This window comes from Lipotes vexillifer, unplaced genomic scaffold, assembly GCF_000442215.2.
Source record: "Lipotes vexillifer unplaced genomic scaffold, Lipotes_vexillifer_v1.1 scaffold935, whole genome shotgun sequence".
NCBI lineage: Eukaryota > Metazoa > Chordata > Mammalia > Artiodactyla > Lipotidae > Lipotes > Lipotes vexillifer.
The window spans coordinates 1,903,190-1,915,224 of NW_006777895.1; the positions used below are offsets into that span (position 1 = coordinate 1,903,190).

Sequence of the window (12,035 nt, forward strand, 5' to 3'; positions counted from 1 at the left end):
GGGGTGCTGAGCTCCCCCCGGCAGCAGGGCGGCGGCGGGGGCGGCGGCGGGCGGCCAGCAGGCGGCCGCGGGCATGGGCTTGGGCAAGGACATGGGCGCCCAGTACGCCGCTGCCAGCCCGGCCTGGGCGGCCGCGCAACAAAGGAGCCACCCGGCGATGAGCCCCGGCACCCCCGGCCCGACCATGGGCAGATCCCAGGTAACCCCCGCGCCGGCCGGGCCTGCTTCCGCCGCGGCGGCCTCGCCGCGCGCCGCGAGCCCTAGTTTCTTTCTTTCCGCGTACTTTTTCTGCGTCTTCTGCCGGGGGAGGCGGGGGCGAGGCGCCCAAAGCCATTTTAACTCGCGGCTGCCTCCCTCCGAGGCCGGGCGGCGCACAGGGTCGGACTGCGCGGCGCGGGGGCCGGGGCCTGGGGAGGGGGTCTCTCCGAGGCCCGGGACGCGCGCCGCGATTGCCGGTCGCCGGGCATCCGCCTCGCCACCCCGCCCCGGGCGCCGAGCCGCGCGTGCGGGAGTCGGGGCCCGCGCCGCGGGGAAGCCGCGTGGGCGCTGGGGACCGTTCGGGCAGCTCTTTCAACAAAATAGGCGCTCCCGGCCAGTAGGGTCTGGGGAGGAATATTGACTCCCTCGTCTCGGTTAGCGCCAACAATGAGCGAGAACTGGGAAAAGAATGAGGAACTTTGTCCTCCCTCCGGCCACACTGCGTTGCCTCTTAGCTCACAAGGTGAAGGCAGGAAAAATAGGTTAGCTTTGTGGCAGCCTGGTGTGTGTTTCGTAGTTGTGCTTAGCCATTCGGGGATATTCGATGCGGGCTTTGAGTTTGAGCGTTTAGTAGCAGCAGTAGTACCCACATTTACAACGATGTGGAGCTCAAAAAATCCAAAAATATATCGATCCATTCCTAAGAATAGCCGGGAAATCCATTATTTGGCTTGCAGGCTCCTTGAAAGGAGTCACCTTCAACAGATAGGCTGTGTTAAAGGAACACATTCCGGTTGAATTGAACTTATTTTGATCGTGGATTAGGCGTACATTTTATTCAGCGAACCCAGGGAAGTAGCAGACCAGTGCAGATTGATCTTTTTGGATCGGATTTATTTGGATTTTTAATTTCCTGTCACCCAAGTCTTGCAGCGTTGTTAGGAAGTGTCCTGCACTCTTGCTGTTTCTTGCTCGTAGGCTGAGCCTAAAGACTTGACTTGATCTCCTTTGCAAGGTTTGGAATTTGAATTGTGGAGGTAAACTGGCTGTAATAGTCTCCAGACAGCTGCCTCTGAGTTGACATCTAATCTGCCATCTGATTGGCTCCCCTCTCACCATTGGGCATTTAGCACTGCTGATGTAAATAGAAGTGCTGAGCAGTACAGTCACAAAAATTCTTGCCACAAATAATAACTGAGCTCTATTACAAGCAGATGTAAGGTTGAATATTATTTTAATCTTAAATTATTGTACATCATAGTTACTAATAAGAGGATTAAATACATAAAAACATTATGCTGGTGTCCAGGATTGGGCATTTACAAAATTCAGCTCTTTGACAGTCTCAGCATGGCCATTCACTTCAATTGTAGGGTGAGGATATGGCAATTGAAAAATAATTAAACCAAGAATTTTACTAATTTTTGGATTTGTAAAGCTTTTATAAAAGTACCCTTTATGGATTAAACCATGGAAAAAATTTAAATTATGTCATCACATGTGGTTTAATGTAAAATTAAAATTTATATCATTAAAAATGTCAAGATTCTGATATCCAACAATATCTTTTAGTAGTATTTAATTAGCTTTATAACAAGATTAAATCTATATTTCTAGTAAGTTGTGTTTTAACAGTTCTGATTGTTTTAAGCTGTTGGTGGATGAGGAGTTTTAGTTAGAATTGACATTATGTTTAAGAAAACATGAAATGCGGAAACTATAATAATTTTTGCAGACAACAGTTAGTTAAAAGGGAAGAAATGGATGTTCTTGCGAAATTTAAAAAATCATTTTACATTTGCTTCTGCTTTGGAGGCAAATGCCCCAGGAATCTTTTTTTTCCCCCCTTGATTATTTTGCTAGGTTAGGTAATGTGAACCTTATTTGAACTGCTCACACAATGTTTTAGGGAAACTATATTACATGCAAGTTGTGCTGGGTATGTTTCTTCCAAATAATTTTTCTTTCATAGACATTACAATTTTTTAAACTTTCAGAGCATTAAAATATGTTAGAAAGGAATAATGGCGGTTGTAATATATATTTTTACTCAGCTCATTTATTTTAGGAAGGTGTATTTTAATAATAACCATATCTTAGATGAGAGACCTGTCAGAGTGAATGCAGTACTGAATTTAACAGATAATCATGTGAATCCCAGGCTGAGGACATTGGTGTCCACTGCTTTCTAATCTTTAGTTAGTGGAATTTTACTTTTAATAATAATATGTTTTCCTATTCTTCATAGAAAACTTGGAATTTCAATTTTTATTTTTTGATTTGTACAGGTAAAAACATAGAAAAACCTTGTGTAAATAAACCCATGTAATTTTAAAAAGATTTGCTTTGTCAACTTCCTTTTAAAGGGACAGTTTAGAATTCACATCTCTGTAAACTAGAAACCAGGATGATAGAGGCAGATGTAGGTCGGTGTTGCTTTACGCTATTTTTTCGTAATGGAACCAATTATTTTAAGTATTTTGTTTTCTTGGAATGAGAGTGAATCCATTATGTCCCCAGTATGACCCTTGGGAATAGCTTTTTTATTTTTGAGGGGGAAGAAAAATGATGGGCATGTGACCTAGATTCACAGACTTCTTTTAGGTACCTTACCGTTTAACATGTGGAATGTGTCTTTTTTTAATATTTTTTCTTTTTGGAAGGCTGGTATTATTTAATATTTGTTGTGACAGTTATCCTAAGGAACAGTCGTTTGTCCAGAATATTAAATTACTGCATAACTATAGGTCCTGAAGTACTATTAAATTTTCTTGTGGCTTTTAACACATTTAGTTTCATTTTTGATTTTAGGAATGGTTTACATTGGGTGGCAAATGTTTTTGTAATTGAGAACAAAACATGTGCGTATATTGTAACAGGAGGGTCTTTTTAAAAAGTGAAATAAGGCATTTTACGATACAGTTTGTTAGTGGGTTTCTGTGAGATAAAGTATTCAGATAAAGCAATCTCAAAAGAAATACTGAGGTCTGCTAACGTAACTAAGATTTTATGATGTCCACATTTGTGCTGAATTTCATTAATGCTATTTTAACTTTAGTTTTATATAATATAATACAATGTAATTTAAAAAAAAGCTTTATCTACCATTAAAAGAAAAGTGATTAGCTGACTTACAAAGCAGGAAGTTACAGGCTGGTTCCTGATTACCTTAAAATTTGTATAAGGTACATTATAGCACTTCCCAGTTTCCCCGCTCAGTGCAGTGTTACCCTATGTGATAATGTTAAATCTTGTAAACAAATATTTGTGGCCTAAATTGATATATCTGCCAAGGTATGACTGGCCAGCTGCTCCATCGTCAGAAGAGGTGGAATTGACAACTGTGTTTCATAGAAAAGGTTTACCATTTAAAAAACAAAGAAAATATAACAAAAATGTCTATAGTTGTCTGATTTTCTGTATTATTTGGAATGAAATTATGCATAGCTTAAAATTGTTTTCACTGGTGATCTTGATTTCTGTGTACTTACTTTTGGCAATTTGTTGTTTTTTAATGGCAACTACTCTGTAAGACAGCTATCACTTAAATTTACGTTTACGTTAACACAAAATCGATAAGTATATTCCAGGGAGCAACATATTCTTACCTTGCATCTATGATGAGAAACCCTATTCCCTCGTTTTTCTTTGGTTTTGTTTTTTATCTATATTTAGGAATGAATTTTTGGTAAAGCTTTTTATACTTGTTCCATTTTTCCCATGCCATGTTGTATCAGAAGTATTAGAATTGTGTTGTGGATATGGAAATATTCCAAATCACACTTAGACACTTGTAGTAATGAACAAGCCTCTAAATATCGTTTTCTTTCATTAGAACTAAGAGAGTAACATCTTCACTCTGGTATACAAATAGTATTAATTCCGGCTTGAGAACCGATTTAAAAATGTAAGACAATGTAGAGGAAGTCTCTTAATATAAAACTCACTTGGTAGTTTTATTAGACACATTTTAAAGAAAACAGGTGTAACAGAATGTGGTTGAATTTTCAGTTCTATTTCTTATTAATGGACTTTACTACTTTATAATTTGGAGCAGGGTGTATCTAAAACAATGACTTCTGATGTAATAGGAACTTACTTATTTCCCTAGGATAAATACCAGTGTGACAGGCAAACCAAAAAGATGATCATTTCGTTTATTTAACCCTATCCTCTCCTAGGAAGAAAGTAGTTTCGTTTAAAGTTTTTTTGGGTTCTATGAAATTTTGCTACTTATGTTGAAAACTGACTTGGGAATGTAAATTTTGGATATATTGGCATAGGAAAATATATTAGCTTTTTGCCTAGTGTCCTCAATTGAGAGGTTTTTCTTCCTACTTTCCAGGAGACTGATACTGCTCAGTTAATGGATCTGTGTGCTTTGATCCGTATTTGAGGAAAAGGAACTAGAATTTCACTTGTGTCACTTTCATTTTGGGCTGTGTGTAGATGTATAAATTTGAGTCTTATATTTGTGTTTGAAAGAACTCTTGTGTGTTACTTAAAACAACAGATTTATGGAGGCTCAAAACGAGTATTAAAAAAACTCAAGTTCCATGAATATTTTTGCAATATTTAGATTTTCAAAATGGATATTACAAAAATTTATGACATTTTACAGTCTTCTTTATACTTAAGGACCACATCCACGTCCTAGGCCTTGTTGGAATTGGGTAGATTTTGATCATATGCCTTTTCAGAGGTGTCCTTTCTTTATCAGGATATCGGTGCAGATTCTCTGTGGCTATGTAAAGGAGAGTTGCACAGTTGTTGCACAGTTGCTGTGTACGCATGCTTGAGGCAGAGGAATCCCAGGTCCTAGTTCCCTGTAGTGTTGGGGGAAACTACCAGGCAAAACTGCTCATCCACCAAGGGTACATTTATGTAGATGTAGAACTATTACACAGTATTGCTTTTTCCAGTTTGGAGGCTGTTTATGTAAGACTTAAGTGGCCCTTTTTGGTTTAATTGAGTGGTTGAGTGAATTTTGATCTAAAATCTTGGTATATGTTAGTGACTTTTTCTCTTAGAAATCTGATGAAAAGAAAATGACTTAGGTATAATTACCTAAGTATCATTTACTGTCCACTTACTTTGCTTTATGCCATTGGAATGAATGGAATTGTTGGTATATGTATACAATAGTTTTAACAATTCACGTTAATTGAATGACTGAGTTTATCAAAGTAAAATATGTGTTTCCACAGTAAATTTTCAACAAATATGTTCTATTTTCAAAGTCTTTAACTTGGAGTAATTCTAAGAAAACTGTTTCCTTAGATTTACTTAATTGAATAGGAAGGATCCAGTAGCCGTTTTTTTTAAAAACCACTTCTGAATGGGTCAATGCCAAGGATATTAGAAGGCTACTGAGTTTGACAGGTGAACTAATGATGAAATTGATTTGTTTCTTGAGTGATATTTATTGCTAGCAAAGAGACGAAAACCTTAAAATCTTAAGCATATCTGATTTACCCATAGACTCTCTTATTTTTGGTACATGGCAGCAGAATCTGGAGTACTTCTGTCACAGCAAGGCAGTCCTTTTGAATTGAACTAGATTTGGCCTCTTTAACTACATTCTGTAGGATGCACTTCTCAGTGTCTCCTTGGGCCTTGATGAAAGATGAAACTTGAGAATCAGACGAGAAGTCATTCCTTATTAGGTGACTCTGGAAGGGAAGCCATATTTGATGAAATCCAGGAGAAAATTCTAGGCCATGTTTTTTTTTTCTTCTGTATGGGACGCTAAAAAGTTATATATATGTGTATTTTTTTGATTGTGGCAAAATATACATAACATAAAAAAAATTTACCAGTTTAGGTGTAAAGTTCAGTGGCGTTAAGTACATTCACATTGTTGTGCACCCCATCCATTTCCAGGACATTTTCATCCTCCCAAATGGAAATTAAAAAAAAATGTTTTTCTTCCCTTTCTTCATGTCAGAATTTAAAATCGTTAGTTATTAACATGTAAGTAAAATAAGCTTATTTTTATAACCATTAATCTTTCCACTTCATAGTTTATGAGTAAATCCTTCCTCAGAGGAACACTAATGGTGTTTTTGGTTTGTTTGTTTTTAGTTCATTACTTCCAATTCTAACTTTAGGTTCCTCTTCCCAGGTTTTGTCAATTTGGAAATGTGCATTGTGTAGGTTAGTTGTTTCATTGTCAGTTATGTCATTAACAGCTGAAAAGCAGCTTTTTGAAGGCTTTCTGTTTAAAGGTTTGAGGTACTTTGTTGAGAGAAGTCTGGGACTTTGTTAAATAATAGGATATGGAAATGAGCTGTTAGCATGATCATTTTCCCCTTATTTCTCATCTTTTGCATTTTTAGCCTCTTTAAAAAATTATTGGTTTTATCTTTCTACTATTAGTGGAAAGCAATTGTAATGATAATTTTTTTAAAAAGGGTATTTTAAGTTTTGGGGCATCTCACCCTCCCAACCTAGAGCAAACAACCAATCCACGTGATGCTGTGTCCTTTTTCATAGTGTTCTGTGGCCCAAATTTATGCTTCCCCCCTCATGTTTTTAATTTGTAGTCCTCTGCAAGACTGCAAAAATTCTTTGCAGGTGGAAAAATTCCTAAATTAAGATGATTGGTCTCTTAATTCAATTTTCGAGGCAGCTGCAAAGGGATACTTCTTGGAATCTGGTTAGTTTTTCCCATGAACAGGCTTTTTGTGTGTAAAATATTGGGATCGTATTTTAGTTACTATTGATGCTGATATGCAGTCACATCTTTATAAGACCAGTTATGTACTTTAACACCAGATTTCATAGAGGGCACAGAGAAAATGAACTGTGATTAAAGAGCTTGTGCCGGGAAGCAGCAATTACTTCTTAAGGTGTAAACATTTAGCATTTGTGTATGCTGTGAGGTGTGTGTTAGGTAAATATCTACTACAGACTATCAATTGGCAAATATTTATTGAGCACCCATTTTCTTAATCAGCCGTGTGCCAGACCCAGATGATAGCCAGGGTGTGGGGATCATTGCTGCTCCTGTGTGCAGTTCAGGCCAGAGACATCCTGCCAAAGCCTGCTCTCCCTGTACCTGGGCTTGGTATTTTTGGCATGGTCGTTGACTTAGAACTGGCTCATTTAAACAAAGTGCAAACAGCAACCATGTGGGTCAGCAGTCTTCTTGGGTAGGGGAGTAGATTTTGGCAAAACAAATAATTGTAGATTGTTGTGATATAGTTGAGGTGAGCTAATGACTCTTCCATTGCTACCAATCAATTGCTGGCTTGGTGCCAGAGCAAAATAGAGATCTACTACAGAAAATGATAACTCAAAGAAGGAAAATATGATGCCTTTGAAATTTATGTAGAGTGGTTCTTTTTCTTTTTCTCAGTTTTCTGCATTATACAGGCTCTTGGGAAAAAAGTTAAAACAGTCTGCTCAGATTTAGGAAGATACTTAGATTGCTAGAGTATTTTTGGTAAGTGTTTAAATAATGTATGCTGGCTGAGGAGTAAATTCAGCTACTGCTTCTGGGTCCTGAAATAAACCTTTCAGAAAGCAAGGCATTGGTGATTAGTGGAGGATGTTCCAGAATTCTTAGTATCTCCTGTTTCTTTTTGTGATGAGTATCTGAGAAATGAAACCACTCATCATACTTCATAGTCTAATTTTGAAATGCTTGGTAATTCTAGAATTTGTCTGGAATTTGGCATATAATTTCTGAAATTTTAAGAAGCAGATTTTAAGATTCAGTGACCATGTATTTATATATACAAGCTATAAACCCATTTTACTATCCTTTAACGTATCTGCTACCTGTTTGTATTTTTAATAATAAGTTTACTTTACCCAATGAATTATAACTGACCTTGGAAACAGAAATGTAAAACATTGCTGCTGCTGAGTAAGTATCTTTCTGAAGAAGCAGACAGATTCCTAAGGGAGCTGACATGCTTGTTGTATATTAGTTTATTTCTGTGATTATGAGGATTTATGAGAGAATATGAATACATTGCCAGGTTTCCTGATGTAAGGGAAAGATTGTGGGCTTGGAGTTGGGCAGACCTTTTGATTGATTTGTAGGCTTCAGTGCTCATTTTCTCTGAGATCTGGCAGGGGCTCAGCTTTCTTATCTGTACTGTGGCCTGCTGGGCGGGGTTGTCACTGAGGTCATCTCTGTAAATCCTGTAGCATCCTTACGTGGCACCTCTTCTTTCCCCACCTGTCTCTCCACTGGTGTAGTGAAGCGGGCCTGGGTTCTTGTTCTCTGTCTGGCCCTGCTGCTCTTCAGGGTGTGGTTGAGGACAAGTCCCTGCCTCCATCAGATAGTGACCCCTGGTCCCTCCCAGCTGCAGAATTCTGTGCAGCTTTGAATTTAAAAGAAAATATACTGCCTAATCAGTTATGCACCACTGAATATCTTATTAAACTACACTAGATCCCAGACATGTTCAGAGAATATCAACTGAGACCTGTGCAGATGTATAGATTTTGTGAATTCCACTGTAATTTCCCTCAGAAATGTAGTTATGTACTGATTGGGACTCTTGTAAACAGTTACATGAATTGGTTTTGGTTTACCAATAGAGCCTATGGGGGACTGATGCCATAGGAACTAAGCCACTGACCCATTCAATATTCCATCCTATATATTAGTAAGTTCTGTTCTCGGGCCAAGAGTCATTCCTTTCTTCGGCCTCTTAGACCTTTCCACTTTCATGATCTGCAAAAACGACTGGCTTTTTAGGGGCAGTATTTTTTGCAAAGGAACAAAGTTTAAAAACTTTAAAAACAAGCTTCTTTGAGCTTCTGGGTGGTAGACTTTGGTCTCTCATTAGTTAAGTAACTTGCTTCTGTATCTGCTTCAACTTCACTGAATATATGGTTCAGATTTGGTCCATAGCAAGATTATAATTTACATATCATGGAAGTTTAGGTCTGCTCTCAAACCGGCAAAACAGGGAATGTAAAACCTGAGAATGCCAAGGGCTTGTCTCAAATATGTAGAGAAGAACAGTTTTTCTTTTTTATGCTCAGATTTTTAAAAGTATCAGGGACAAAATTTAATTCTGTCATGAACAAATACTTACTGAGCGCCACTTGGTGCTAAGATACAAAGAGTAAATATAACATATGATCCTTAATTTTCCCTGTTGAATTATCATAGACTCCTGGTGTTTTTACAAAGTGGAAATTAAAATGAATGGCTACATTATTTCTTCTGCAGTTCTATGCAGAAAGACTGTATCCATCAAAGTGCATCATCTAACAAGCTGCAGAGCAGATGATAACGTATCTAAACTGAAAATTTCCTGATGAGTGTTATCATACATTTCACTAATTTACATGGAAGGTCAGTGTACCTGAAGGTTGTTCTCAGGCACTGTGACATTGATGAGAAAGTGATCTTAATTTGGATTTTATTTTGGGTATCATACAGTGATTTTTCTCCTAAAGAAATGACTTTATAATATCAGTATCATGAAGGATTTAAAATTCAGTTCATTTACCTTCACTGTATTGAACAGCCTTCGAAATGTCAGGGCTTTGGGACTATAGATTTATGTCAGTGTAGCGAGACCTGGAGCATCAGGCAGATGTTTGTGGAGAGCCTACTGTGTGCTTGGCCCTTTGTTGGATGATGGATCCCTTGATGAGAAGTCCTGCCCTTTGACTAATTGACGGTGCAGAGACTAAGGACAGGTAGGCATGCTGCACAATACAGTGTAAACAGTTTAGGTGGGACAAGTTTAGATATCAGAGGGACACCTCACAGAGACTGGGGTGGGGTAGGAGTAGGAAAACTGTGTAGTACAGCAGGTCAAATAAGCTAAGACCTGGCTGAGGAGCAGAAGTTGACCACGTGAAGAGGCTTGGGGATTACAGCAAGGGCAAAGGCAAGAGCTGAAGGTGTGGAGGTTAGAGAACCCGAAGGCTGGGCATTTACTACCTGCGTGACCTTGGGCAAGTCGCTTCCCCTCTCTGAGGTTTGTAGTTTCCTCATTTCAAAGGGATGGGAAAGAATACTTAACTCATGGAATTCTTGTGAGAAGTAGATTTGATAAAGTACTGGTATACTACCTGGCAAGGAAAGGGATGTGTGATAAGGAATTGAAATTAGTTAGGTGTGATTCTGTATTAGTTAATTTAACAGCCTATTAGTCTTTCCTCTCAGAACAAATAGGTGAATATTCAAAGCTTATTTCGAATCCAGACAGTGTCAGTTTTTATTGCCCGGTATGTCTTTATCTTGCCGGGTGTTTAGGAAAAGTTATGGAGCAATTTATCACATTTCTAAAATGTCTCCTGTGTTTTCCAATTTTTTTTTTAACAGTCATGTTTTTTAACTGGTAAGGAAAAATAAATTCAGAAGATTGATAATTAGAACATTTAATTTCACCACCATCAACAAACATTTAGTGACCTTGGTGTGTAGTGACCTACAGGGATATGGTATTAGATAAAAAGATATCCAGAGAATATTGGAAAATTGTTAAACATCGTGGTGTTCATTGTTTAGCATAGAGGAATATTCTTAGATTGCTAAGTGAATGAACATTGGCAATTAAAATAAATATAGACAGTTTGTGGGATATTTTTATTTTACTTAGTGCTCCATTTAATTAGAAATATGGATTGAATAACTCTGACCTCATAAGCAATCTAAAATTTGAGTTGAAGGAAATTGGTGGTAGGCAGACAGTTTGCAAGTTGATGAAACGGATCTTTTGCTTCCAATTAATTTTTGCCGTATACTAAACAAGTAGTTTATTATTGTTAACTGCTGAAAGTTTTTAAAATTGTAGTAATGTTTGTAACGATGTTGCTGGGTTTGAAACCCATCCTTTTCCCCACTCTTGGTGCCAACTCCCTTTCACTTCATTTGTCTGGATAGAGACAACTCAGGAAATGCCATGCCACCAGCAGGCAGAGGCGTGCTTCGTGAATGGCTTGGTTTCTGCCCTGGTATCCATTATGTGTGGCAAGACTGTCCTTTCTCCTCCATTGAGATGTTTGTCAGAAGTATGAGCACTTTAAAGCAGGAGTGTTTTACTTTTATTCAACCATTCATTAGTGAAAATAGGATGTGAAAAGCAATTTTGTGTTTTGTCTTTTACCGTGCGTTAAGTTCCTGTAATTTTCCATATTGCTATAGTATTAGTGAAGAGAGAGAGGAGAATGGAGGGAGAAGATGAATTTTACTTAAGGCAGTTATGCTCAGATAACTTGAAGGAATGTGCTTTTTTAGTGTAAATACCCTTTTCTTGGTGTTTCACGGTTCTTTGAAAAACGAATGCAAAAAAGTTGTAATCAGCTATTAAGATATTTGAGGCAACTGGTTGTCAATATGTTGAAGTTTTTATTCTCGGTGGATCTAGAAATTTCATATAAACGCATTTTGTGAAGAGGGAGATGTGCTAGCCTGGCTAAACTGGTAAAGCTGAAATCTGAACTTGATTTGCATATGTGGTATTTTTTAGGGACTCTCAAAGTTTCGCACATGAAATAAACTAGGTAGTGTGTATGGCGTCACATGATCAAAATATTTTTCCCCTTGCTGCTGCCAGAAGCTATCTATTGCTTTTCAACAATCTTACTTGTTGGGCATCATGCCAAGATGTTTAAGACAACCCCTTACGTGAGCTGTTCCATTCTTAACTTCTTTGACTGAAGTGCCGTGACCTTCACATATGTAGATTAGCCATGTGCTCTGTGAATTGAAACTTGCTGCCTCAGGAAGAAAGGGTTTTCCTTTTTATTCCACTGGGAATTTGACAGCCATTCATCCCTGACCTGGGCAGAGGTAATGCAAGGAAATTGGATTCAAATGGAACGTGGACAGATAACGCAGAGAGGCAGGCAAGCTT

The 12,035-nt window shown here is 38.2% G+C and overlaps 1 protein-coding gene across 1 annotated transcript in view; it reads left to right on the forward strand.

Moving 5' to 3' along the window:
- Window positions 1–12,035, forward strand: part of ARID1B (AT-rich interaction domain 1B) — a 420,200-nt gene that overhangs the window by 1,499 nt on the left and 406,666 nt on the right. The window contains exon 2 of the mRNA XM_007451356.1: window positions 25–199. Coding sequence (XP_007451418.1) covers window positions 25–199 — 175 coding nt within the window. The remainder of the gene's footprint in view (window positions 1–24; window positions 200–12,035) is intronic.